This window comes from Trachurus japonicus, chromosome 22, assembly GCF_045865225.1.
Source record: "Trachurus japonicus isolate A0001 chromosome 22, Traja_1.0".
NCBI lineage: Eukaryota > Metazoa > Chordata > Actinopteri > Carangiformes > Carangidae > Trachurus > Trachurus japonicus.
In genome coordinates, this window is record NC_140928.1 from 9,557,958 (window position 1) to 9,584,953 (window position 26,996).

The following is a 26,996-nucleotide window of genomic DNA, read 5'->3' on the forward strand; positions in this document are numbered from 1 at the left end:
GAACCTTCCAGGCTTTGCAGGGCGACATGGAGCAGGGCCACACTTACCTGAAGGCAATGAGGGAGAAGACGGAGCGAGCTATGGCATTCCTGGAGGAACCTGACGCAGAGCAGCTGAAGGAGGAGGTGGAGACACGGCTCTTCCAGCTGGAGGAGTTGATGGCATCTCTGCGCACAGAGCACAGCTCACTGGAGAAATGTATCTCACTCTCCAAAGACTTTATGGATAAATACAAAGCCCAGGCCCAGTGGGTGATGGAGACTAAGAACCTTCTAGCATCGAGTGTAGAGCCTAAAGCAGAGCTCTATCAAAAGAAGGCTCAGCTAGCAAAGTACAAGGTAAATGAATATTGGTTCATCAACTTCTTGGAAACTGTGAAACTAGAACAAGACAACTAAATGGTTTTACTGCAATGTGCCGCTCCCTCTTTATTACTGCAGACCATCCAGCAGACAGTGCAGTCTCATGAGTCAGCAGTGAAATCTGTCATTGAGAAAGGAGAGGCCCTGCTCGACACAGTCCACGACCCCACTATAAGTGACAACATGAAAAATTTGCAGGCTGACTACCAAGACCTCTGCTTGGCAGCAAAGGTATGGTGTCTCTGCTGATATGAAATCTGAGCTGGACAGTATGAATAAAGTCCAGAAATGTCATTTCTATTAATATGTTAAATGATTTTAGGAAGAACTACAAAAAAAAATGTTTTCATACAAATATGAACATAATTGAAATGTGCTTTGCGTCTTGTTTCAGACCCAGGTCCAGAATCTTATAGAGTGGGTGAAGGAGCATGAGGATTACAACAGCGAGCTGCAGGAGGTGGAGAAATGGCTGTTGCAGATGTCCAGTAGGCTGGTCACCTCCGACTCCATGCAGACTAGCAGTATGGAGATGGCCACTCAGCAACTCGCCCGACACAAGGTGCCCAACTACGTCACTGTCCTACAGAAATTCACAAATGTTACTGTAATGTCAGTTACATTGGAATTTGTGTTTTTACATTATGATAATATAAATGTACAGTAATGTAAATCTTGATCTGTATTAAACACCTGATTGTTTTTTATTTCAGGCAATAATGGAGGAGATATCCAGTTTTGAGGAGCGTCTCAGCAGTTTACAGCAGAAAGGAGAAGGTCTTGTTGCCAGCTGTACAGACCAAGTTCAAGCTAAGATCAGTCAACAAGTCCAGGCTCACCAGCAGGGAACCAGAGACAGCTACTCTGCTATTTGCAGCACTGCACAGCGTGTGAGTGATACAAGTTGACAACCATACAGCTTTTAGTTTTGCTCCTGCATTTGATCAACCTTACTTAAACATATGGCGCTAATAAAGGTCTTGCCTTGCCTTGTTGATCAGGTCTACCAGAGTCTAGACCGGGAGCTTCAGAAACACGTCAGCCACCAGGACACTCTGCAGCAGAGCCAGACCTGGCTCACCACAGTGCAGGAGGAGCTCCAGCTGAATGATCAGGGACCATCTGGTCTGCAGGAGGCCCTCAAGCAGGTTACTGACACCCTCTTGTAATGCAATGATGCCGACAATGTGTGTAAGTTATTTTTGTATAATTTATTTACATTAATTACTTGTGTATAAACACAGGTGAAGCACTACAGGGCCCTTCAGGAGCAGGCCAGTACTTACCTGGACTTGGTGTGTTCGGTTTGTGACCTGTCTGATGATGCAGTGAGAGTTACAGCGGCTAAGGTCCAGCAGGTCAAGCTCACGGTCAGTGATTGTTACTTAACTGTCACTTTAATTTTAAAAACCAACAAGAAACAGGAACAGGAAATGTACTGTATATGAGGCATAGTACGACCACTGCATATTACCATATAAAGATTGCTTCAGCGTTCAGTCAGAAAATGCTTAAGAACCTCATGATCTACTGCGACTTCAACTGCTCTCTATCTGTTAATATGCAAATATTCACTGTTTGAAGGTGTAAATGTGTTTTTTTACAGATTGAGGAAAGGATGTCCAGTGCACAGGTGCTTTCAGAGGGCTGGAGAGAGATCAAGGAACAGAAACAAGATCTCAGCAGCCTGTTTCAAGACATGGAGCAGCAGCTCCTCAGCCTCTCCAGACGGCCGGCAGAGCTGGAGACTAAGATAGCTCAAAACATGCTGTCACAAGCCAAGGTAGTGAACATTATCAATAACCACTGTTTCTTAATAATCCTCATCAATCATTTTCTTTTGCATGTTTATTAAAAGCTTTGTATAACACATGTTGATGTGCTTGGTACCATGAGTCTAAACATGATTCTGTGGGTTATTTTGTTCTTACCATCTAATCCAACATTTTGGCTGCAGTTGCATGGGGATTAAAGAGAGATCTGCTCACTATTTGGATGTATTCGAGTTGCCATTTACTATATTGCATGTCATACAGGAATGCAGCCAGCAACTGCAATCCAAACAGAGTATCCTCACCAAGATGTCTGAGACTGTGAGCAGATTGACTGGTGGCCAGGACTCTCCAGAACACGCAGAGCTTGACCGCCTGAGCCACTCCTGGCTCGAGCTCTGTCACCAGGCCAACAAGCTGCAGGGCCAGAGGGAGGAGGACCTGCAGAGGTCTAAAGAATACCACGACTGTATCTCTGCAGTGGAGGCACTGTTTGAACAGGTGTCCAAAGAGTGGGACAATCTGGCCAGGTGTGTTTGAGCATGAAGTACATTTTCATCACATATTGCTTTGTTTTCATTCCAATCTCCTGATGAGACAAAAGCCAAAAAAGTGGACAGATGTCAGTTGTGCTGTGTCTCTTTTTCACAAAAATATATCAGAGATTCTCCCCATAATTGGAGAAAGACCTCTTTGGACAGAAAAGATCTGTGCGAAGCAACTGGTTCTGCCATAGCAATTTTCATTATGGCCATCACTGTAGGGAAATGCGTGAATGATGACCATGTTTTTCATGCAACGTTTGTATAATTCATTGTTTATTTTTTTGTGACAGAACGGATGCTGAAAGTTCGTCTCAGCACTTGGAGGCTTTACGGAAACTTGCAGTAACTCTAGGAGAGCAAAAGGGCACTCTCGAAGACCTTAAAGACCAGAAACAGAAAGTCATCCAACATTTGAACCTGGATGACAAGGAGCTGGTAAAAGAGCAAATCAGCCACTTTGAGCAGAGATGGTCTCAAATGCAAAACCTAATTGAGAGGAAAATCCAGGACTCGGTGGTGACACTAGAAGATATGAGCCAAGTAGAGGCCCGTCTGAGAGAGGCTCGGGACTGGGCCGAGGAGCAGCAGCCCGCCCTGTCCGAGGCCATGAAGATGAGTCCTCCCCCTGAGCTGGCTCAGAGCTTCCTGTTCGACCACCTGAGCATCTGCAGCGAGTTGGAGGCCAAGCAGCTCCTGCTGGCCCAGGCCATGGCCGACGCTGACAGGGTGCTGGCTCGTCTGGGCCTCAGCGAACGGCAGCGTTTGCAACAGCTGATTTCTGACACCCAGTCTGAAGTGGAATCGCTCAGTGTGAAAGTGGTGCAGCGCAGAAAACACCTCAGCAAGGCCTTCACAGAGAGGACGCAGTTCCTGATGGCTGTGAACCAGTCTATTTCCTGGGTCCAACAGAATGAGAAGAAAGCCCAGGCAGAGGAGTACATCGCCTTACTACCCGATGACCTGGCCAAGCAGGTCAGAACCTGCAGGAACATCCAAAGCAGTCTAAAAGCCTATCAGAGTGAGCTGACCTCCCTGTGGTCTCAGGGGAGGGATCTGATGAGAGATGCCAGCGAAGAAGAAAGGAACGAGATTCTTACAAAGTTACAGGAGTTACAAAACATCTTTGACAAAACCCTGCACAGATGTGGCCAGAAACTCCAGGAGCTTGAAAAAGTACTTGTCTCCAGAAAGTATTTCAAGACTGACTTGGAGAAAATTTGCCAATGGTTGAAACAAGCCGACATAGTCACCTTTCCTGAGATCAATCTGATGGTTGGAGATGCTGAATTAGAAGCACAACTACTCAAGTATCAGCTGATAGTCGAGCAGGCAATTGAATATGAGAACCTTCTCCTAATTGTACAAAGGGCTGGGCAGGAAATATTACCCACTCTGAATGAAGTAGACCACTGCTATTTGGATGAAAAACTCAACACCCTACCCCAGCAATACAACAGCATATTAGCACTAGCCAAAGAGAAACAGGAGAAAATCCAGCAGGCTATTCTAACAAGGAATGAGTACACCTCTTTCATAGATGTCACTCATAAAGCACTCAAAGAGCTGGAGGAACAGTTCAACAGCCTTGGCACACAACCTGTAGGACTGCAAACAGAAGAAGTCGTCAGTTTGCAGAGTGATTACAAAGCCATTCAGGCAGACTTGAGTAACCTCGGTTTGGCTGTGAGTGAGCTGAACCAGAAGAAAGAGGGATTTCGGAGCACTGGTCAGCCTTGGCGCACAGAGGAAATGACCCAGCTTGTGAGCCTGTACAATGGCCTCAAGAGGTTGGTCGAACAGAAAGTGGAGCATCTGGAGGAAACCCTGGAGTCGTTTGAGGACCACAAGGCGATGGCCATGCAGGTTGACTCTGAGTTGAAGGCCACAAAAGAGCAGCTGGTTAAAGTCAACGCAGAGACCCAGTCGGCTGAGGAGAGGCTGAAGAACTACCACGCTCTAGCAGGGAGCCTCCAAAGCGCCAACTCTCACTTGTCCAGGCTCATGGAGCAGATGGACACTCTTGCGCCCCGTGTGGAGCAAGCTGCTCACGACGCCTCTAAGGAGCAAGTGGTTTTGTGGCAAGATGAGCTGCGGTCTTTGCAGGCTGCAGTGGGGGAGCTGATAGAGGAATGTGAGAATAGGTTTATTCAGAGTAAAGACTTTGAGACAGAGATGAAGAGGACCCTGGACTGGCTGCAGCAGGTCAGGGATGAACTGGACTGCGCTGTGATCGTGGATGTGAGGGTGGAGAAGGTGCAGGAGGAGATCAGGAAGCAGCAAATCATGCAGGAGGAAGTGCAGTCCAGGCTGAGGATCGTGGCTGCTCTCAGTAGCATGGAGAAACAGGAATATAACAGTGCCAACGAGCTCGTCCCAGCACATGTAGATACAAACCTAGAGGAAATGGCAAAGCTGCAGGCGGATGTTCAAAAAGCACTAAGCTCAAAACAGGTAAATGCTCAATCTTTAAAGGGATAGTTCAACATTTTGGCAAATTAGCCCATTGCCATAATCCCTATAGTCACAGCAGTAGATTCGTTACCTTTATTTGTTGGTGCAAGCAAGTTTTAGAACGGCGGAGCAGAGCCGCAAGCTGCTCAGAGCTACGCTACGGAGGCTAATGGGATTTCTTGGTTTCCCTCATCAAACTCATCAAATTGCTGTTTTCGAGGCAAATGCAGAGACTGCTTGCTGCAAAACTGCCCCTGACAGGAATGCGCATCAGCTATTTTGCATGTATTTACCTCGAAAACGTCTCGGTCTTGTAACGTTTAGTTATTATCTCATAGCATGGTGAATGTGCAGGTCACAACTTGCCCACCAGAGTGTTTTGGAGTTGTTGGATTGTGTATTTGATGAGTTTGATGAGGGAAACCAAGAAATCCCATTAGCCTCTGTAGCGTAGCTCTGAGTAGCTCGTGGCTCTGCTCCGCCGTTCTAAAAATAGCTTGCACCGACAATTAAAGGTAACAAACCTACTGCTATGACTATAAGGATTATGGCAATGGGCCAATTTGCCAAAATGTTGAACTATCCCTTTAATACTGTTTGTGCTAGTTACTGTACCATCATGTTTGAATACAGCTTTTATACCTAAAGAGATAAGCTATGAGCTCAACAGTCTATTATATTGTTTTATATGAAGATCACTCTGGAGGAAGCCCTGCTGTTGTGCCAGAAGTACCACTTCAGGATGCAGTCAGCCTGCGAGTGGCTGGAGGATGCCGTGTCCTTCCTACAGCAAGCGAGTCTGGGTGTGGACGTGGAGAACTACGAGGAGTGTCTCCGGCAGCAAGGGGACATCGTGGCCACGGAGCAGGAGTTCCTCAGCCACTTGGAGGAGCTGCAGACCCTGCTGCCCCAGCTGGGGAACCTGGTCAACCCCACAGCCAAAGAGCAGCTGCGTGTGAGTGTGGAGTCGGCAAAGCAGAGGGGCGTGGAGGTCCGAGATCAGCTCCAGTGTCACCAGGATGTCCTTCACAGGTAGTGACAACAAAGGAATGATCTACATGCAGTGATTACATATTCGTTTTGTTACTAATGACGTTTTATCTACTTACTTATTATTAATGTGCGTGCCCTTTTTTTTTAGCTGCGTAGCCCAGTGGAAGTCATACCAAGAGGCGAGGCAGACTGTCATTGAGCTGATGAATGAGGCTGAAAAGAAGCTGACTGAATTTTCTACAGCAAAGGCAGCCACAAGCCAAGAGGCTGAAGATAAGCTGGGCAGTCATCGGGTATGAGAAGCCAAAAAAAGAGTATTTCTCTAAAAAAAAAGAAAAAGAAAATGGGTGTTGCTTCAATGATGGCAATGCACTGTGTTTCTTACTTGTATCTTATTTTTTTCAGTCTCTTGTATCACTGGTGACTGGCTTCCAAGAGAAGCTGAGTGGTTTAGAGGAGCAAGCTGCTCAGCTGGAGCTGGTGGGGAGTGATGCCAGCAAGGCCACCATCAGCCGCTCAATGACAACTGTGTGGCAGCGCTGGACACGACTGCGCAGCGTGGCACGGGGACAGGAGAGGGTACTGGAGGACACTGCACAGGAATGGAGGACCTTTAGGGAGAAGGTATATAGGCGAAGAAAATATGTAGCTCATAATTTCACAATATTATGTTATTATGTGATCATTTTGTGTAATTACACAAAATGATCACAACATTTTGTTAATTTCGTGATCATTTCTAATAATATAGATGGTGAAGGTGAGAGCCGTCTCCGATGAGCTCCAGAGTCGTTTCCCCGACAGTGCCGTGGAGAAGGCCTCTAAAGCCACGCTGCAGTCTCTGTTAGACCAGCACGACCTGCTGAGCCAAGACCTAGAGAGAGAGCTCTCCGCCCTGACGCTGCTCCGCCAGTACGCCCTCAGCCTGCTGCACGATGTGGAGGTGCCTTCACCGACAAACGACCAGGATGAGCTGCCCAGCCTGAAGGAGATCAGAGCAGCACAAGACCAAATGGAAAGGTAGTGGCAAGTTTATACACCTACATAAAAAAACACTCCAATTACTCAATGATTGATATATTTTTACACCTTCTGTCTATTTGAAAAGTACATTATTGTGCCAATATTTATCTTATCTGTGTCTCCAGCCTTCTGACACAGTCCAGGACCAAACGGGCTCAAACCGCTCAGGAACTGAGGGACAGAGAGGAAGTGGAGAAGGAGCTCAGTGTTGTTAAAGCCTGGATCCAGGAGACCAGGGAGCTTCTTCTCAATCCCACACCAGACATTGATTCTCTGCTGCAGGAGCTTGAGGTATAGCTGCCGTCTGCAAAAAAAGAAATATAATATCTGTGATATCCCCAGAACATCCCCATTGTTGTTTAAATATTATTGTTTATGAGAAAGACTAAATGGATCGTATTTTTTGTGTACAGATTGTGCATGGAGATGTGATAAACTATCGTCAGAATGTGGATAAATTAGCAGAGCAGCAACAGAGCAAGTACCTGGACCTCTACACTATATTGCCCTCTGAAATCTCCATGCAACTGGCTGAGGTCTCACTCGCACTGGGCGCCATTGAGGATCAGGTATCATATAATTTCATAGACTTTGAATACACATAAGACCATGATGCATTTCTTTATTGTCTAAAGTCAATCCGCCAGGAAGCAGTGTGTTAAAAATGTCTTCTGGCATTTGTTTCCATTTCCTCTTGATGTTCTAGGTTCTTTCCAAAGAGAGAGAAATTCAGAAGACCAGAGAAATAAAAGAGGACTTCAGCTCCAGGATACATGAAATCTCTGAGAAACTCAAAGCTATCGCTGCTAAATTCAAAGAAAAGTCTCCAGATGTAGATCATGCCAAAGAAGAGGTCAAGGTGGGATGGTCTCACTGTGAATTTGCATTTTGTTAAGAAAAACAAACCATTAAGGAGCATTAAATATTGTCAGTATATAAAATTCTACATGTCATTTCTTTCCACAGAGCCTGGCTGAGGACTTGGACTCCTGTGGTCGCACCCTGTCAGAACTGGATGCTGCTGTACAAGAGTTTGGTCGCAGAAACCCCCTGCTGGCCAAACAGCTGAGTGACGCCATCAGCAAACTGTCAGAGATGCATCACCACACGACACGTCTGGCAGACTGCAGGAACAACTGGCTCAAAAAGGTTTGTGCTCCTGCAAATGTCAGTTTGCTGTACAGCGTCCATACAGAAATGTTACAGTCACACAGGAAAGCATGCTTTATTGTCTCCCTTATCTGGGCTCTTCAGGCCGTCTGCTATTTAGACGAGTATAATGAGATGCTGGACTTCATTGTGCGGTGGTCGGAGAAAGCCAAAAGCCTGGTGAGGGCAAACATCATCTGGAACTCCTCGGTTCACCTGCAGGAGCAGATACGCATGTATCAGGTGAGCTGCGGTCTTGTCATGTCCCTGAACTATGTGTTGTTTTAAATAAAGTTAACCATTTGCTTTTAGCTTTCCTCCATATTATTTTTGAGAATGAGTGGTGTAAGTGGTTTGACATGATTTGAGCTGCACACGCTCACACACTCCATAAAAAGCACATTTAACAGGAAATGAACTGTGTCTTCCCACTTTAAGACCTAAACCACACATTCCTCTCATTCACTGCTTTGTTGCCCTTGTTGCTCAGGCCGTCCTGCGTGAGTCTCGGGAGCTCCATGGAGACCTGGAGTCAATGGCGGAGAAAGTCGAGCTCCTTTCTGAGGTGCTGCAGGTCGAATCTATGAGCCAACAGGTTTGTGAACTCAGCCGACACACCGAGGAGCTTCAGCAGAGCATCAAGATGCGGCTGCAGAGCTTGGAGGATGCAGATAAGGTACGGTGACATGAATGAATGAGCTCCTTTAAAAGATCATCAAAACTAGAGACTTAGGTGCAGATTTATATGCAATTGACTTGTGTCTGCCATGTCCTCAGAGTATGGAGGCCCTGGAGTATGAAGTGAAGGCCTTACACGTTGCTCTGGAGCAGGTCCAAGCCACACTGACCTCACCAGAGTTGGCACGGCAGAGCCTCAAAGAGCAACTGGCTCAGAGACAGGTAATCTACACGACTTTAGATAATCCAATGTAGCCTGTAATTTATCACAATGAGCATTTAACGCTCTCTCTGCATCTGGTATAGCTTGTTAGCAAGTTCTCACAGTGCAAATGTCCTGTTTTTTTCAGCGTTTGTTGTCAGACATGGAGAGCTTCAAGCAGCAGGTGCAGGCAGTGCAGCTGTGTCAAAGTGCTCTGCAGGTCCCAGAGGAGGTGATGCCCAACCTGGCCATTTGTCGCACAGCTCTGCGTTTGCAGCAGGAAGCCAGTCAGTTGCAGCACGTAGCCATTCAGCAGTGCAATATCCTACAGGTACAGTAGGGGGCACCACAGCTCAATTCCTTTATCATGTTGTAGTTCTTGCGACACTTCTTTTTTAGACACAGGATGCATTTTATTTTTATGTTTATTTTAAGGAAGGTTCACTTTTTTTGAATGCAGAATAAATGCACTTTTTATAGGTTTGAACTCTTGACCTAACTGTTGTGACACTTTCTGTTCTTGTTCAGGAGGCAGTGGTGCAGTATGAGCAATATGAACAGGAAGTGAGAGACCTACAGGGGCTGATTGAGGAAGCTCATCGCGTCATCCAGGACCGACCGAACCCCGCTGGCAATATCCAGGAGCTGCAGGCCCAGATCCTTCATCACGAAGTACAATACATGGAGTCTTTCATTTCACCAACGTTTCGTGTGCAGTTCTGCTGCAATGCATTTAGAATTCAAAATATTGCACCATTTAAAATTTGATGTTTTGTATTTTTGAATAGGAACTTGCCCAGAAAATCAAAGGTTACCAAGAGCAGATCGCCTCACTGAACTCAAAGTGCAAGATGCTGGCAGTGAAGGCCAAGCATGCCACCATGCTGCTGACTGTGACTGATGTGGAGGGACTGCCCGAGGGGCTGCAGGACATGGAAGGAGAGAAATCCAAGAAATCCTCAGCACAAGCTGTCATGGTAAGAGAGCACAAAACACCACATAACTAACTAACTTGTGCTGATGAAGCTGTTTGTTTTTGATGATGGCATCGACTAATTGATAAACCTCTTGATTCATTCTGCTACCTCTGGCTTTAACTTAAAGAGTTCTTAACAGCTTGAATTGGTTTCATTTTTACTAATTAAACTCCCTTGCCTGCTTTCATTATTAAATATGTGTTTTTTACTTATGAAGTGCCTTGTGCTACAAAAAACGCAAACCTTTCCAAATCCACCTTGCATGTCTGCTCTTCTTTTAATGTTTCTTGCATGGCGTGTCAGATGACGGCAGGCCGCTGTCACACACTCCTGTCTCCTGTAACTGAGGAGTCCGGGGAGGAGGGCACTAACAGCGAGGTATCTTCTCCTCCTGTCTGTCGCTCTCCCTCCCCCATCACTTACACTGAGGCCACCGTAACTAAGGTATCTGCCTTCTCTATTCCTATTTTTTCATCGTGGGTTTCAACTAAATTGCACGTACTTTTGGTTTTTTGGTTTTTATCAGTTCTTCCTTTCACTTTATTTTTTTAATAATCGTTAATTTTTTCTGTAATCATTTAACAAATTTAACAAAACAGTTAAAACTGCAACAATCAATAAATATAATCAGAAATGGAAAAGGTAAAAACAAACCAAGGGGAGTTGTAATCCATACCTATTCTCCATCTGCCCCTGCAAATTCATCATGGCTACTTCTGAATTCGGAGCTTTCTCTCTAGTTACTCTCTGTTTCATAACTAATTTGTCTTAAGTGTTGACAGTGCTGTTTGAATATATTTTATAGATGGGTAGAGGAACACTCACCAGAGCTCCAATCCAAGAATTGTATGACCCGACATTCGAGTCTGTGGCCAACTTGGACGACTTGCAACGCTCATGGGAGACATTAAAGAATGTGGTACGTGAATAATAATAATCTGATGTCAGCTTGTGATTTATTAATTTTGAGTGATTCTTCTGATGAAGCACTTTTCCATTGTACAACTGGTGTTCAAACAGATCAGTGAGAAGCAGAGGTCTCTGTATGAAGCTCTGGAAAAACAACAGCACTACCAGGGTTCACTCCAATCAATCTCCTCAAAAATGGAGGCTCTGGAGGCCAAACTGAGCGAGCCTCTGGAGGCGGACAGAAGCCCAGACAGCCACATAAAGGCCCATGAGGTGAGCCACATACTTATATTTGTACATTTTAAATTGCATCCTGTGTTCCCGCAACTTGCACTCACCATTGTTATCTATTGTCTGAGGCTCTGTGAATATGCAGTGAAACTACTCACTAATTATTGCCGTAGAAGATCTAAGGGCCAGTGTTTGCATTTATAATTCACAGTTTACATTGCATCACTGTCCCTCTGGAAATAATTTAGTTTGTTGATGGAGTGGGGGGTTGGGAAACGAACAGTCGATCCAGATTTTTAATTTTGAATATGTAGTATATGGCCCAGTATCTGCACAGTAACAAAAAACGTAATCTCTGTTTAACCTTGAATGAATATAAACTATACACCGACACGTTTTTTTTTCTGCAGGGTCTGATCGATGAGATTCGCAGTGTGCAGGAGGAGATAGATCGGCTGCAAACAAGCTTCACAGAGGATCTGGCCTCTGAAGCTGTGGACTCGGACATGGCTGACCAGTTGGCCATGCAGTCCTCCCTCGCCGTGCTGGCTGAGAGGATGGCCACCATCCACATGAAGGCCTCAGGGAAACAACAAGTACTGGAGGTAGGTATTGTAAAAACTGTGAAACTGCACTCCCACAACTAAAGGCTAATAGCTGTGCTTTATTAACAAATTAGATCTTATTACTGTATTATCAAATCAATAAAGACATTTGATGAGTAAAATGTGATGTGCTCCATTCCAGGAACGTGTTAGTGACCGTCTGGAGGGTCAGCGCCAGGAACAGGCCATACAGCTGTATCAGACCCAGGCCGATGGACTGGAGCAGTGGTTCATCAGGATGCGCAGCGCTGTCACCTCCATCCTCGAAGCTAAACCTCTGGAGGAGACAGACATGGAGGATCAGCTCGCTGAGTGCCAAGTAAGACTGCCCCCTGCTGTCCACTCCCAGTAATGAACGTAATCTAAATATCTGAATTAAAACATAACTCAATAATATGAATGGGTTTATGAATATGAGTTTGTTGTTACTTACGTAGCAGATTGTCAGGAATTGACACAGGAAGCTCTGAAGAGCTGTTCTCCAGGTGGTCAGACATTGTCTCTGGTCCTCATCCTGACGCCAAATTGGCAGTGGATTATTTACATCCGTCTTATACTTCAATTGTTTCCCTTATCACATATGGATCATCCCAGGGGGGCAGGAACCTTGCAGGGAGTAAACAAGAGCATTAGCAGAGTTAGAGGGGCATTCAGATGGCTGGGCTCCTAAGCGACTGTAGCGCTAGTCTTAAGCAGATTATGCAGATGTCTCTGTGTGACAGAGGCCTGTTAGAGGCACAGGGCGGAGTGCTCAGGGGCTGTGGCCGTCAGACGATTAATAGATCCCACTGTTGGGATTGGTGTTGTTGGTAAAGCTGCTAGAATATCCAAGTAGGAGAATCCTAGAGAACCGGGAGGGGAAGGCGGGAGGGAGGTAGAGTTACTCTCTGCCTGCATGCAGGGAGCTATCGCTTGAGTCGTGGCTATGCTATTAGACAACAAATGTTTCTCCAAAGATTGAAACAGCGTTCTCTGAGAGGTGTCCCTGACTGGTCTGGACATTCAGCATGGTCTTCTGCAGGGGATAATTTCTTTTTGAATTTGAACGAGAGCATGTATGTTGCAGAGCATGAAGCGTGAAGGATTAGTGGTAATATGTGGCACAGAAGGCGATGTCGAAGAGGTGGGCCAAGGATGAAAACACAGGGAGAGCTCTCCCTGTCCTGTGGCCGGGGAAAGCTGCTGGTGTAGGGGGGCCAGTCAGAAACTGGCGGGACTGTTCTGTAGAGAGAGGACCTGCTGCTGTAGGTGGTGAGGCACCATGTTTGAGCTGGCCTCTCTTCTCCTGCTCCTGCAGAACATGCTGCTGGAGATTGAAGAGAAGGTGTTGGCCCTGTCGGAGCTGTCCATGCACAGTGAGAACCTGCTGCTGGAGGGCCGGACAGAGACCAGAGAGGAGGCAGAGCAGCTGGCCGGGAGGTTACGCACTCTGAAGGGCGGCCTATTGGAGCTGCAGAGGATGCTACAGGACAAGCAGAGTAACATCCAGGTGAGGTGGCTACAGGCTACAAATGCTGACATACTATTAATGAAATATTCAATGCATTTCTTTTTCTTTTTTCTGTTTATTTATCTTTTATTATCTTAATTCCTTTTTTTTATATGTTTTTATTTCCAATGAATTAGCACAAAAAGACAACAACAAAAATATCCATCCGTCTCTTTGCTTTCTGTCTCCTGGGAGCATATTCAATGTTTATCCTTTAGCTCCTAGGTGGCATCTCTGCAGTTTTATACATTTGCAAATGATGATTCTGTTTTTTTGCTGATGTGTGTCTCTTGATTTAGTCTTGCATCACAATATATTACCCGGTCCTACAGGGCTCTCTGCAGGAGCAGGAGGACAGTGAGTCAGACTCCAGTCTCTCCCAGAGTCCCAGTGTGCAGGACTGGCTGGCCCAGGCCCGCACCACTCGAACCCAGCAGCACCAGGACAGTCTTCAGAGACAGAGGGTACGCTGTCACAACGTCTAAACCACAACAATGACATGGAAATACCATCATATCGTTCTACCGTCACAATAATAGTGATTCAGAAGCTGTTTGTCTAACCACTGGTGTTGTATTGCATGTTCGGTCTTTAGGAGCTGGAGGAGCAACTTGCAGAGCAGAAAAAGCTGCTTCAGTCAGTTGCTAGCAGAGGGGAGGAGATTCTCATCCAGCAGGCCTCGCCCAGCAGCGTCAGGTATTTTACATCCTTCTATACCACACTTACCTACAAATAGCAATAGAACTAAACGGTCAAATATGTATGCACCGATGGCAAAATCTAAATAAAGCATTAATTATTTCATGTTTCTGTCACTTTGCAGCACAACAGAGCCATTTTCAACAGCAGCTTTGGTTGAGAGGGAAGCTCAGGTTGCACGAGAACAGTTTAGGCAGAGATGGGAGAGCCTGAGATTAGAGCTGAAAACGAAACTACAGCTCCTACAGAAAACTCTGGAGCAGGACCACAAGCAGCTGGTACAAATGCTGTGGTGCAATATGCTATGTGGTGATAGAGGCAGAGTATATCTTTGCTGATGTTTTTGTGGATATCTAAAGCTAAAGGCTACTGTATGCCTTTTGCAGGTTTATTCCAGACCCTCTCGTGTGACCACAGCTGGGCCATTGTTTAAAGGTGAAACACAAGATGACAAATCCTCCCTGAAGAATCTGTACGACTGCTTCAGACAGACAATAGAAGACATGACCACTCAGGTTTTACCATTTTTGTCTCCATATTGGACATTACAAAACATGTCATTTAAATATTCTTTGTTAAACCAGAAATATGCCACATCTTGTTTGTGCGCAGCCCGGCGGTGGTGAGACACAGGTGGCGCAGATGGAACAGCAGCTCTACACAGCTGTGTCATCCACCTCCTCCTGGCTGGATGGCGTGGAGAACAACGTCTTCTCTGGCTCTGTGCTGCTGGCTGAAAACGCAGATACCCAGCTAGAAAAGCAGGAGGTACGATCAGCCCCAGAGAGTTTAATTAATTGTGAAACTGAATTATTCCACAAGGCTTGAAAATAACAAATCAAGTTAACTTCATAAATTTTCGTTTGACGGTTCAATAAAAAACAAAGTCACAACAATAAAGTCATCAAAGTTGTGGTTTATCTACTCAACTTTGTAGAAGAATATTTTTAGAGTTCAACTTTTAAACTGATCTTTGCTTTTGATCTTCTCTGGCAGACGTTAGAAAACGACGTGATGCATGTGACGGAGGAGGTGAAGCTCAGCCAGGCTCTGCTAACTGGGTCTTCAGGTTTGACACATGAAGACCGGGCGCTGCTGGAGGACAACCTTGAGTGCCTGAAAGAGAGACTAGGAGCTCTGGGTTGTGCTCTGGGACAACGCTGTGACCACATGAGGACCAGAGCACATGAACTCACAGCCTACCAGGTTTTTACACTCCACTTCCAAATATTAATTTATATCTTCACTAAGATTTGCAGAACAAAGTTTCGAAATGTCTTAATTGTGTCATGTTTATTTATTTTTTGAACCTATAACTGCTGCTTTCTCAATGAAAATACACAATAAATTGTCTTCTGTCTTGAATAGACTGAGCTACAGCTTCTCCAAACTGCTTTAATTGAGACAAAGTGCCAGATCCTACAGGCCTTAGCTGGAGCCATGGACAAACCAGCCTCAAAACAGCTGGAGGTAATACAGGCTTTGGCATTGACATGAATGCACACACATTTCACTCATCGCCTGCCAAAGCTTACAGACAACAAGAGTTATCAGTGTAAATGTCATTCATTTGTGTCATTTATCCCTCTAAGGTCATTGCCAGCGCAGAGGAGAGCCTGAAAGAATTTGAACAGAGAATCACTGAGCTCAAAACCAGAGGAGCAGCACTGCAAGCAGATCAGATATCAACAAACAAGATACTAAAACTCCAGGTAATGCACATGACTGAAAGTTGTGCCGATGGGAGTGATTTTAGCAGAACAAATTGTACATCAAATTTAAAAACAATACTGTCTGTGTGTGTTTCCAGGATTCTTATGAGGAGCTGGTGATGACGGTGGGTTCCCGGCGCAGCGGGCTGAACCAGAACATGGCTCTGAAGGAGCAGTATGAGCGCGCTCTGCGGGACCTGACCGACCTGGTGGACACAGCCAAGGACAAGATGGCTGCTGACCAGCGCGTCGTCGCTAGCTCTGTGGAGGAAGTCCAGAGTCACCTGGATAAACATAAGGTTCGCTCATCTTGGACTCTACTACTATAAGTTTGTGGGTGTAACAAATGGTTATCAGCAAAGGTGTGAAACACTGCACCTACTGTTAGAAAAACTGGAGACACAGTGCTACGACAAAAACACAGCTCATTGGTGTGTTTGTTTCTCTCTGTTTCGTAGGAGTTCTTTCAGGGTCTGGAGTCCCATATGATTCTAACAGAAACATACTTCAGGAAAATCAGTGGGCTGATGCTTCCCAAAGAGAGCCAAGCCTTGGAGGAGACACTGGCTGAGGCTCAGAGCGTCTTGAAAGAGGCACACAGTAAAGGAGTTGAGCTCGAGTGTATCCTGGAGGTGAGAGAGAACTAGTGATGTTAACTATGTATGAAACTTGTGACGGGGCACCTACAATACAAGAACTCTGCTGTTTCTGTTAAAAAGAAGTAGAATGAACGTGGAATGAAAATCATGGTAACACTTTATAATAAGTACACACTATTAAGCATTGGTTAAGCATTAAATACTGAATTCATAATTTATTTATAGGCTATTTTGTTGTTGTTGCTATTTGTTGAATTGACTCACTATTGTTTTTAACAAGTTTTTAAAACCTTTTAATAATCTTTTATATCTGACCTGGGGGGACTTCTGCACAAGAATTCCTATTGTACCCAGCCAGTACAAAATGGCGAAATAAATTGTCTTGAAGTCTTGAAGTCTTGAACACATGAATACTCATTAGTACAGTATGTGGTGTATATCATTGATCAGCACTAACTGTATTTATAAACTTATTATAACTTATTATAAAGTGTTACCAAAATCATTTATAGTGGTCGACATCTAATGCCTAATTTCCAGTGTTCTTTGTATTATTTTTTTTTCTGTCAGACTTGGTGCCACTTGGTGCAGGATTACCAGAGTCTGAACCGACAACTGGAGGCAGTTGAAGGAAACATCCCCTCTGTTGGTCTGGTGGAGGAGACGGAAGAAAGACTCATGGACAGGATCTCATTATATCAGGTACAAAGATCACATTTTAGGATGTGGTATGTTAAGCTTATAATGAAGTAAATAAAGCAGTAATAGAAAAAAAGGATTTCTAAAAACAAACAGTTATGAGCCCACTTTTCTAAGATTATTATGAATCTTCAATTCTCCATAAAGGGTCTGAAGGGGAAACTGACAGAGCACCAGCACAAGCTCTACCAGGTGCTGGACGAGGGCAAACATCTCTTACTGTCAGTGTGCTGTCCTGCACTGGAGAACCAACTCGCCCTGCTGGGAGACCACTGGCTCAACAATACAGCCAAGGTCAACAAGGAACTGCAGCGTCTGGAGGCCATCTTGAAACACTGGACCAGGTAAGAAACACATCAGAATAATGTCTCATTTTAGGCATAGAGGACAAATAACAGGGTTGTTCAGATTCCCTACACCCTCACACATTTCATAGAAAGAAAGTGTTGCAAAGGATGATTGTTTCACAGATGACAGAGGACAAGCTATTTGGTTTACAGAATTTAAAAAAAGACTCTTGAACCTGAAATTTTGTACCTGCACCAATGTGATTTGTATATATTTAAACTGTTTTTCCTTGAAGGTATCAGAGGGAGTGTGCAGAGCTTAGTGAGTGGCTGCAGTCCGCTCTGGAGCGACTGGAGTTTTGGAACACGCAGGCAGTGTTGGTGCCACAGGAGCTGGAAACTGTCCGAGATCATCTCTCTGCTTTCCTTGTGAGGCCATGGACAATGTTCTTTCTCTGATTTGTGTTTGCCCTTGTATTGATCCAGAGATTGTGCCTCCAGCAACATTATTGCTTGAAGTTTTTCGGTCACACACACTGAACTGTTGGCACCAGCCACAACTAAGGACACTTTTAAAGATACGTATGTGTGGGAAAAGTGTACCGTAGGTTATTTCTACACACCCACCTACTATTTAGGAGGAGTGTAATGCTGCAGTGTAGTGCCAAAGCCCTGCTGTGTCATAGCAATAATAGTTTTATTGGTTAAAAATGAAATCATAACACTGTTTAATGTTTCCTTTTGGTTGCCTACCAGTTGATGAGTCTTGTCATTGTCTCTCTCAGGAGTTTTCAAAGGAAGTTGAGGGAAAGTCCAGCCTGAAGAGCTCAGTGGTAACTGAGGGCAACCAGTTGCTGCGCCTTAAGAAAGTGGACACAGTGGTGCTGCGGTCTGAGCTGGGACGCATTGACACGCAATGGACTGAGCTGCTCACACGCATCCCAGTGGTCCAGGAGAAGCTGCATCAGGTATCGTCACATGGAGTCAGACTGAACAGGCTTAGCTGCTCCAGGGCAAATAGGATTACTTCTTTCTGCTGCTTCACTCCTATGCAGAAGTTTTTCAGTCAAAGGTTAACCTCAGGCTGGCAACACTTGACGTTTCCTCCCAGAATGTTAAAATGCACCACATTTCATTTCTTCTCAGATCCAAATGGAGAAGTTGGCCTCCCGTCATGCCATTTCTGAGCTGTTTAACTGGATCTCCCTGATGGAGAATGTCATTGAGGAAGATGAAGAAAACCTCAAGAGTGCTGTGGGGTCAAATGTGATTCAAGACTACTTGCAAAAGTACAAGGTAGTCGACTTATCATACAGATTGTTATACATTTATATCACTTTTGACTAAAAGACCAATATGTGGCAGCTACAATACAAATTATGAATCCAAAATGTTGAATGTCTGATCTGCTGTTGTTTCCCCACTGTAGGGCTTCAGGGTAGATTTAAGCTGTAAGCAGCTGACTGTGGACTTCGTCAACCAGTCAGTGCTGCAGATCAGTGGTCAGGATGTGGAGAGCAAGCGCAGTGATAAGACAGACTTTGCTGAGCGTCTGGGAGCCATGAACAGGCGCTGGCAGATCCTACAAGGCCGAATAAATGAGAGGGTGAGGCCACAGGCAATGATGTCACTTAAAGAAGAACAACTACTGTCATTAATCAGTGCAAAAATCATGTATAAAATCATAATGTGCATTAATTACTTCCAGATTCAGTTCCTGGAGAGCCTTTTGGAGATGTGGCTGGAGTATGAGAGCAGCATTCAGGCCATGAAGTCCTGGATGGCAACTCAAGAGGAAAGGCTCAAGAGGAAACACCGGATAGAGGATTTGACATCAGTGCAGAATGCTCTCAAAGACTGTCAGGTAGGCCTCTTTCACTGTGTCCATGCTGATGTATTACGGATTTATTACACCTTTTTATACCATGTTTTTCTATCATCTGAAAACTATCTCTTACTTTTAGGAAATGGAAGAGTTGGTGAAGGAAAAAGAGAAAGAATTAGAACGGGTAGAGGAGCAGGGTTGTGCCCTTGTCCAGAACAAGACCGATGAGGCCTGTGCTATTGTCATGGAAACACTCCAGTGTGTCAATCACACCTGGGCTAACCTGGACCACTTGGTAAGCTCCCCTGTTCTCTTTTCGCTATGTTTTTTTTTAATGTGACACTTCAGTTGCACCCACCTAATCCGCTGTGCTCTGCTCCTTAACAGATAGGACAACTAAAGATCAGTTTGAAGTCGGTGCTGGATCAGTGGAGTCTATACAAACGCGCTTCAGAGGAGATCAATGGCTACCTGATGGAGGGAAGGTACTCCGTGTCTCGTTTTCGCCTCCTCACAGGCTCCCTGGAGGCCGTTCAGCTGCAGGTGCAGAGTCTGCAGGTATGACAGGATGAAGAGGTGTTCGATTTGCTGTAGTGCCATGTCAGCTGGCTGTCGTCAACCAGACTAATTTGTTTTAATGGCATTTATTGAATTACAAAGTGTTTCTGAATCTTGTTTTGATGAAGTTAAAATGTATCTTTTTATAGCAGATTGTCTTTTTAATGCCATGTTTATCAGTAATTGTGAATTAAGCCTCCTGTGGTTTGTTATCTGAAAAGGATTTGCAAGAGGAGTTGGAGAAACAGGAAAGCAGCTTGAGGAAGTTTGGTGCTGTGACCCACCAACTATTGAAGGAGTGTCACCCCTCAGTTTCTGACTCCCTAAACAACGCCCTCAAGGACGTCAATGCAAGGTGACAATACCTAACTTTAACATATGTTTTTGTAACAATATTATCAGGACACCTGTTTTAAGGCACAGGCAGATGATTAACATCCCTATAATGTTTGCACACAGATGGACTGGCTTACTGGAGGAGATCGCAGAGCGTCTGAGAAGCAGCAAAGCTCTGCTGCAGCTGTGGCAGCGCTACAAGGAGCTTTATGAGCAGAGCTGCAGCAGCATCCAGCTGCAGGAGGAAAAGGCAGACCAGCTTCTCAAGACCACCTGCAGCAAGGACATCTCTGATGAGGAGGTGTCCGACTGGATCCATGAATGTAGCGTGAGTGAGATCAAAACTGTCCCAGTGTTGAATTGTTTAATATCTGAGCAACCATTTCAGTGCTAAGTGTTTCAGTGAGTTTTCTTGGGCCTTTTCATGCGCTTTACCACTTGTAAGAATGCTGCCATGCCTATTTCTTACTGAAAGTTGGAAAGAATTCAGTTTTTAGTTTGGCATGAAAAAACTCTTTTTAAATGTTTGTCTCAGGAGCTGCTGCGGTCCCAAGCTCCAGTGCAGGCGTCCTTACAAGTTCTCCAAGAACTGGGAGATCAGCTGAAACAACAAGTGGACACATCAGCAGCATCAAACATCCAGTCAGATCACCTCTCCCTCACCCAGCGGCTTTCTACTGTGGAACAGGCTCTTACCAGACAGCTCACCACCCTGCAGGTAAAAGAAAAACATGATTACCCAAGATTTCATTAAAGTACTCAGTGTGCCAATCAGAATCATGGATTTTACACTTTGGGGTTGCTGATGTCTCTCTCCTACAACAGACTGGAGTTCAAGATTATGAAACCTTTAACAATCAGTTGGATTCATTGGGGTCCTGGATAGTTGAAGCTGAGGAGGCTCTGAAAGTGCAAGATCCCAACGGCTCCACTGACCTGACCATCATCCAGGACCGCATGGAGGAGCTCAAGGTATTTTTTGCCGTTGCTTTCTTCTGTTAAGTTGAACAAATCAACTTAACTAATTGTCGTGAATTAACATTTCTACCCTGTCTTCTGACAGAGGCTCATGCTGAAATTCAGCAGCATGGCCCCTGAATTAGAGCGTCTTAATGAGCTCGGTTATCGGCTCCCGCTCAACGATTCAGAGATCAAACGCATGCAGAACCTCAACAGGAGCTGGTCGACAGCCTCAGCACAGACCACAGAGAGATTCAGGTATGACACACAAATGTTTCTTATATCCTTAATGTTGTTATTAAGATTTTTGTTTTTTCCATATTTAATAATAATAATTTGTTTCAGGAACAGTTACAAGAAAAGCGATGTTTGTTTCTTTGCAGCAAACTTCAGTCCTTCCTGCTGCAGCAGCAAACCTTCCTGGAGAAGTGTGAAACATGGATGGAGTTCTTGGTCCAAACTGAGGAGAATCTGGCTGTGGAAATTTCTGGGAACTACCAGAGTTTGATGGAGCAGCAAAAAGCCCACGAGGTTCAAGTCCTTTTTTTTTTTTTTAAAGAAAAAGACTTTTAATTAGATGTTTAATTACAAGTTCATGTTAATTAATCATTGATTTGTTGTCTATCCAGTTATTCCAAGCTGAGATGTTCAGTCGCCAACAAATCCTTCACTCTATCATCAGTGATGGACAGCGGATGTTAGAGCAGGGTCAGGTGGACGACAGGTAAAACTCAAATCCATGCTGTGAGCAGTCTGTCATTGCTCTGCTTGTCATTTACTATCAAGTGTAGAAGTGCTGACTCTGAGTGCAAGATTGTTAGACCTGATAAATCCAATTGTTGCTTATTATTCTCCTTCCCCTCCTGCAGAGATGAGTTCAACCTGAAGTTGGCTCTGCTGAGTAACCAGTGGCAGGGCGTAGTTCGCCGGGCTCAGCAGAGGCGCGGCATCATCGATGGTCTGATCCGTCAGTGGCAGCGCTACAGAGAAATGGTGGAGAAGCTGCGCAAATGGCTGGTGGAGGTGTCTCACCCTGCAGAGCCCCTTCAGGCTGGGACCACAGTGCCTCTGCAACAAGCCCGCTCCATGCTGGATGCGGTCCAGGTACATAATGTAAAAGCTTACAGAGTACAAATCATAGATATATCTAGCTGGCGCAGGACAGAACCATCCGCTAAGAACTGGCATTTATTCCCTGTATTGATTAGTGTTTTAGTACCAGTGGATCTTTGTCAGGAAGATGTACTGTGCAGTGAATCCTGGCAAAGATCTTCTCCGATCAAAATCTTGATCAATGAGGAGAGGATAAACGTATAAAGTATACAGGACTTATGTATGTTGATAAAGTTTCGCTATTCTTGGTGTGGTGGACCCTGCTTCATCTGATATGACTTTATCTGAGTGACTGTGTTTTCCTGCAACAGCTGAAGGAAAAAGTGCTGCAGCGTCAACAGGGCAGCTACATCCTGACAGTGGAGGCCGGCAGACAACTGCTCCTGTCGGCCGATAGCCGGGCGGAGATGGCCCTGCAGACAGAGCTCACTGATATCCAAGAGCGATGGAAACATGCCAGCATCTGCCTGGACGAGCAGAAGAAAGAGCTTGCCACCTTGTTAAAGGTACACCAGACAAATTGACAACAACTTATAGTAGTAGAGTACAAGAAACTTGAAGAGACCTTCAAGGGATAGTGTAAATGTTTTACCTGATCTTGCTTTACATATGTTTTTGCATATTTCTTATCCTTTGTTATGTACAGCTGGTTTTGATTTAGTAGCAAGCATTGTTGGTGTTATGTGTGTGTTTACATATCATGTCATACACAGGACTGGGAGAGGTGTGAGAGAGGTATTGGTGGATCGCTGGAAAAACTTCGAGCTTTCAAACGACAGCTTTCCCAGCCTCTTCCTGATCACCATGAGGATCTGCAAGCTGAGCAGATTCGCTGCAAGGTAAGTGCCTTCAGGCATTTTTAATTTCATTAAGTGGGAATTTAGCAAGAAGGAAATTTAATGTACCAAAAGCACAGAGCTAAAAATAATAAAAAGCTTTGGGGATGCTGACCTAGAAAGTGTAGAATCATCCATTGAGTTTACTTTAATGTAATAGACATTGGTTTTCAGGTCACAAGGTGCTGCAGAGCAATCTGTCTGCAAGGTTTACACACACATTTCTTGTCTCAACAACAGGACCTGGAAAATACGTTTAACGGCTGGACAGGAGATCTGGCCCACCTGACTGTGCTCAGAGAGTCGCTGTCTTGTTACATCAGCGCTGAAGACCTCTGTGTCCTGCAGGAGCGAATCGAGCTGCTGCATCGTCAGTGGGATGAAATCTGTCACCAGGTACCATGATTTACATTTGCATGGAGGATTATCTGAGCTATACTGCATCCTGTGTACTGCTACTGATGACATTTTTTAAATGAGAGTGTACTACCTGTACTTCTACTTTAAATTATAGTGAATGTGCATGTAAATAACTGTAGGTTGTGTCACTGTGACACACTTGTCTTTGCAGTTCCTGAGATACCAGATGGTGGTGCTAGTGTTAAACCTCTGGGTGGTGTCAGTGAGCCACCATCAAATATAGCTGATTACTATATAGATATAGGAATACATACAATACTAATGATTTTCAAAAACACAACACCTAGACTGCACATTGCACTTCATAGAAAAACAAAATCACAACCAAGCCTTAAAACAAATGTATTTTTCTCTTCAGTCTTCCTCATGTCTACTTGACATCCGTTGTCGGTTGCTTTAGCGAAAACCAAAAACTTCAAAACCATTTTTTCAGAGTTGCATCCTGTGCAGAGCAGATAAAATGCACACACAGGAAATACACAGACGCACACACCGGCTGCTTCATGTAAATGAATCAGTCATTGTGCAGCCATCTCTGTCACTGTGCTTCCTTTGTAGACTTTCAGACATTTTGAACTTTACCGTGCATTTATTCATTATTTGCACTATGAACAATGATGCAGTTCTCACTGTTTATTCATTGTTGTGCAGTTGTCCCTGCGCAGGCAGCAGGTGAGCGAGAAGCTGAATGAATGGACCGTGTTCAACGAGAAGTACAAGGAGCTCTGTGAGTGGCTCACCAACATGGAGAGCAAAGTCTCCCAAAATGGTGACATCAGTATTGAGGAGATGATCGAGAAGCTGCGCAAGGTAAATAGAAACATGCCTGAATATTTTATTACAATTATAGTAAAAGAAGTAGCTGCACTTTGGAAATCCACTGTCTCCTTTTTGGTTTTAAAAATGCTAATGCTAAAGAAGTTTTCTGTATCAACGAACATTAATGTCTCCTTAGTTGTATTTCTGAAATATGCAGCAAATCTGTTGATCTTTTGAATCCATTGTTTTACACTGTGTTTGTATCGCTGCTAACAGGATTACCAGGAGGAGATAACTGTGGCTGAGGAGAACAAGTTACAGCTGCACCAGCTGGGAGAGCGTCTGGCCCGAGCCAGTCACCAGAACAAAGCTACTGAGATTGAGCAAAAACTCAGCAAAGTCAGTGATCGCTGGCAGCACCTCCTGGATCTCATCGGAGCCAGGTGGGGAGACACACACACACAGTCGTGTAACTGTTCCAACACACACAGAATAACATTACTATTTGTTGTTAGACTGCACTGACAGAATTTCATAAATTACGTTCATAGAGTGAAGAAGCTGAGAGAAACCCTGGTGGCCGTGCAGCAGCTGGATAAGAACATGAGCAGCCTGCGCTCCTGGCTGGCCCACATAGAGACGGAGCTGTCCAAGCCCATCGCCTACGACGCCTGTGACTTCCAGGAGATTCAGAGGAAGCTTGATTTGCAACAGGTAACCTGATATCCTGTGTAGTTACCCTGTTTTTATTTGTTTTTTTTGATGGTATGTAGTAGTGTGCGTATTTGAAAGTATTATTATTACTCCAAAATATGTACATTATACATATTGTATTATTGTACACCCTTAACCTTCATGTAGGTTAGTGCTGAGTAATTTTACTACTCAGTATTAACCACAACTGTTTCAAAGAGGTAAAGATTCCACTTTTTTACATACATACATCCCAGTTTCCCTTTTCAACACTTCCACAAATAGTAAATTAGAGTTCCTCTATTTAAGAAGAAAGAAGGAACAGCAACTGTTTCAAGAAAGCAGTAATGAATAAAAGGGTGTAATTTAGATGACTGGGATATTTATACCAAAAAACCTTTTGTGTTTGATAACATTTTGCTCTAAATGCCAAGTTAGCTATCTATCAATACTGAAAAATTAGCCTTTTGAACATATTCATTTATGGAGGGATTTTTTTTTATTTACTTTGTTTGCATTATGTTATTATTTTTTCCATATTTCCCACCCTGTGTTTTAGTCTCCTATTTTTGCACACATTGTGTTCATCATCTCTTTCTGTTTCTTGCCTCTCAGGAGCTTCAGCGTGACATTGAGAAACACAGCACAGGAGTGGCGTCTGTACTGAATCTATGCGAGGTTCTTCTTCACGACTGTGACGCCTGCGCCACCGATGCAGAGTGCGACTCCATCCAGCAGGCAACTCGTAGCCTTGATCGCCGCTGGAGGAGCATCTGTGCCTTGTCTATGGAGAGGAGACTCAAGTAAGTGGATGAGATTGATGTTGGACATGTGTGTATGCAGATCATGTTATTTAGTATTCTGTGGAAATACACTATTACCCTTACCTTACTGAACAAACATTTCACAAATGTTTCCCCTTGTCAGGATTGAGGAGACGTGGCGTTTGTGGCAGAAATTCCTAGATGACTTTGCACGATTCGGGGAGTGGCTGGCCACTTCAGAAAAGACTGCTGCTCTGCCCAACTCCTCTGGTGTCCTGTACACTGTAGCCAAAGAGGAACTTAAGAAATTTGAGGTACAGACAAATCAAAAACAAATATACCAACTCAAATCATCATTTTAAGTGAAAAACAAATATATCTTGACTCAGTGAGATAGTGCTTTCGGTTATCACCACATTGATAAAGCCCTGTCCTTCTCTAGGCCTTCCAGAGGCAAGTCCATGAAAGCCTGACCCAGCTGGAGTTAATCAACAAGCAATATCGCCGCCTGGCCAGAGAAAACCGCACTGACTCGTCCTGTCAACTGAGGGAGATGGCCCACGATGCCAATCAGCGATGGGACAACCTGCAGAAGAGGGTGGCATCCATCCTCCGTAGGCTTAAGGTACAACAATGTGTACATGCACCAGGATTTTATTCATATGCATACATATCTGAGCTGTTTATTTACATGTTTGATCAATGACTAATGGAAGTTTGATTTACATCTTAACACCCTTGTACTATGTAGATTATTAACAGCAGCTCTTCTGTTTAAATTGTGTAGCACTTTATTAGTCAGAGGGAGGAGTTTGAGACGGCCAGAGACGGCATCTTGGTGTGGCTGACAGAGATGGACCTGCAGCTGACCAACATCGAACACTTCTCTGAGTGTGACATTCAGGCCAAGATCAAACAACTCAGGGTGAGTTTGTACCCACATTTCCCACCGCTGGTCTGAGAACTATGCACACCAAACGCCAAGATGCTAAAAACATGGCTGGAGGCATTATGTTTTCTTTTTGTCCCTAAATACTTTTAGTTTTAACAGGATTAGGAGTTTGAGTTGTGCATGTATAGAAAACGTTGGAAGAACTTTATTTATTTATTTATTTACCTAAGCTTTAAACCACAGCCATTATATATTCGGATATTTTCCAGTGTGGAGAGCAGCTCGACTGACATTGTGTAGGCAATATTGCACAAGTCAAACTGAAAATTAGAATTGGGAAATGAAATCAGGATATTAACATCTGGGACTGGGACTGTGAAAGAAGTTACTGTTTGGCTTGAAAAACAAAATTAATGAGGACTTGTTTGTCTGTGCTCTTCTTCCTCCTCTGGTCCCAC

The 26,996-nt window shown here is 44.4% G+C and overlaps 1 protein-coding gene across 14 annotated transcripts in view; it reads left to right on the forward strand.

The window, feature by feature from the left end:
* Positions 1 to 26,996, forward strand: part of syne1b (spectrin repeat containing, nuclear envelope 1b) — a 74,192-nt gene that overhangs the window by 39,087 nt on the left and 8,109 nt on the right. For 13 of the 14 annotated variants that reach the window (XM_085766486.1, XM_085766489.1, XM_085766491.1 and 10 more), the window contains 66 exons: positions 12 to 338; positions 441 to 593; positions 757 to 924; positions 1,076 to 1,252; positions 1,364 to 1,510; positions 1,607 to 1,732; positions 1,969 to 2,145; positions 2,399 to 2,664; positions 2,970 to 5,130; positions 5,825 to 6,162; positions 6,272 to 6,416; positions 6,529 to 6,747; positions 6,875 to 7,143; positions 7,272 to 7,437; positions 7,560 to 7,715; positions 7,853 to 8,005; positions 8,113 to 8,295; positions 8,401 to 8,538; positions 8,786 to 8,971; positions 9,073 to 9,195; positions 9,324 to 9,506; positions 9,704 to 9,847; positions 9,964 to 10,152; positions 10,456 to 10,596; positions 10,958 to 11,071; positions 11,173 to 11,334; positions 11,703 to 11,897; positions 12,040 to 12,216; positions 13,195 to 13,386; positions 13,719 to 13,850; positions 13,982 to 14,082; positions 14,210 to 14,363; positions 14,472 to 14,600; positions 14,698 to 14,853; positions 15,082 to 15,291; positions 15,454 to 15,555; positions 15,678 to 15,797; positions 15,896 to 16,096; positions 16,256 to 16,429; positions 16,967 to 17,098; positions 17,243 to 17,439; positions 17,679 to 17,811; positions 18,168 to 18,350; positions 18,529 to 18,678; positions 18,812 to 18,988; positions 19,091 to 19,246; positions 19,347 to 19,502; positions 19,595 to 19,765; positions 19,987 to 20,120; positions 20,225 to 20,429; positions 20,637 to 20,819; positions 20,927 to 21,073; positions 21,165 to 21,319; positions 21,445 to 21,592; positions 21,691 to 21,785; positions 21,931 to 22,165; positions 22,486 to 22,680; positions 22,888 to 23,013; positions 23,251 to 23,406; positions 24,082 to 24,240; positions 24,466 to 24,632; positions 24,741 to 24,903; positions 25,498 to 25,685; positions 25,810 to 25,960; positions 26,089 to 26,271; positions 26,434 to 26,571. In XM_085766486.1, the coding sequence (XP_085622612.1) occupies positions 12 to 338; positions 441 to 593; positions 757 to 924; positions 1,076 to 1,252; positions 1,364 to 1,510; positions 1,607 to 1,732; positions 1,969 to 2,145; positions 2,399 to 2,664; positions 2,970 to 5,130; positions 5,825 to 6,162; positions 6,272 to 6,416; positions 6,529 to 6,747; positions 6,875 to 7,143; positions 7,272 to 7,437; positions 7,560 to 7,715; positions 7,853 to 8,005; positions 8,113 to 8,295; positions 8,401 to 8,538; positions 8,786 to 8,971; positions 9,073 to 9,195; positions 9,324 to 9,506; positions 9,704 to 9,847; positions 9,964 to 10,152; positions 10,456 to 10,596; positions 10,958 to 11,071; positions 11,173 to 11,334; positions 11,703 to 11,897; positions 12,040 to 12,216; positions 13,195 to 13,386; positions 13,719 to 13,850; positions 13,982 to 14,082; positions 14,210 to 14,363; positions 14,472 to 14,600; positions 14,698 to 14,853; positions 15,082 to 15,291; positions 15,454 to 15,555; positions 15,678 to 15,797; positions 15,896 to 16,096; positions 16,256 to 16,429; positions 16,967 to 17,098; positions 17,243 to 17,439; positions 17,679 to 17,811; positions 18,168 to 18,350; positions 18,529 to 18,678; positions 18,812 to 18,988; positions 19,091 to 19,246; positions 19,347 to 19,502; positions 19,595 to 19,765; positions 19,987 to 20,120; positions 20,225 to 20,429; positions 20,637 to 20,819; positions 20,927 to 21,073; positions 21,165 to 21,319; positions 21,445 to 21,592; positions 21,691 to 21,785; positions 21,931 to 22,165; positions 22,486 to 22,680; positions 22,888 to 23,013; positions 23,251 to 23,406; positions 24,082 to 24,240; positions 24,466 to 24,632; positions 24,741 to 24,903; positions 25,498 to 25,685; positions 25,810 to 25,960; positions 26,089 to 26,271; positions 26,434 to 26,571 (13,137 nt within the window). The remainder of the gene's footprint in view (positions 1 to 11; positions 339 to 440; positions 594 to 756; positions 925 to 1,075; positions 1,253 to 1,363; positions 1,511 to 1,606; positions 1,733 to 1,968; positions 2,146 to 2,398; positions 2,665 to 2,969; positions 5,131 to 5,824; positions 6,163 to 6,271; positions 6,417 to 6,528; positions 6,748 to 6,874; positions 7,144 to 7,271; positions 7,438 to 7,559; positions 7,716 to 7,852; positions 8,006 to 8,112; positions 8,296 to 8,400; positions 8,539 to 8,785; positions 8,972 to 9,072; positions 9,196 to 9,323; positions 9,507 to 9,703; positions 9,848 to 9,963; positions 10,153 to 10,455; positions 10,597 to 10,957; positions 11,072 to 11,172; positions 11,335 to 11,702; positions 11,898 to 12,039; positions 12,217 to 13,194; positions 13,387 to 13,718; positions 13,851 to 13,981; positions 14,083 to 14,209; positions 14,364 to 14,471; positions 14,601 to 14,697; positions 14,854 to 15,081; positions 15,292 to 15,453; positions 15,556 to 15,677; positions 15,798 to 15,895; positions 16,097 to 16,255; positions 16,430 to 16,966; positions 17,099 to 17,242; positions 17,440 to 17,678; positions 17,812 to 18,167; positions 18,351 to 18,528; positions 18,679 to 18,811; positions 18,989 to 19,090; positions 19,247 to 19,346; positions 19,503 to 19,594; positions 19,766 to 19,986; positions 20,121 to 20,224; positions 20,430 to 20,636; positions 20,820 to 20,926; positions 21,074 to 21,164; positions 21,320 to 21,444; positions 21,593 to 21,690; positions 21,786 to 21,930; positions 22,166 to 22,485; positions 22,681 to 22,887; positions 23,014 to 23,250; positions 23,407 to 24,081; positions 24,241 to 24,465; positions 24,633 to 24,740; positions 24,904 to 25,497; positions 25,686 to 25,809; positions 25,961 to 26,088; positions 26,272 to 26,433; positions 26,572 to 26,996) is intronic. The other variant, XM_085766493.1, reaches the window with a different exon arrangement.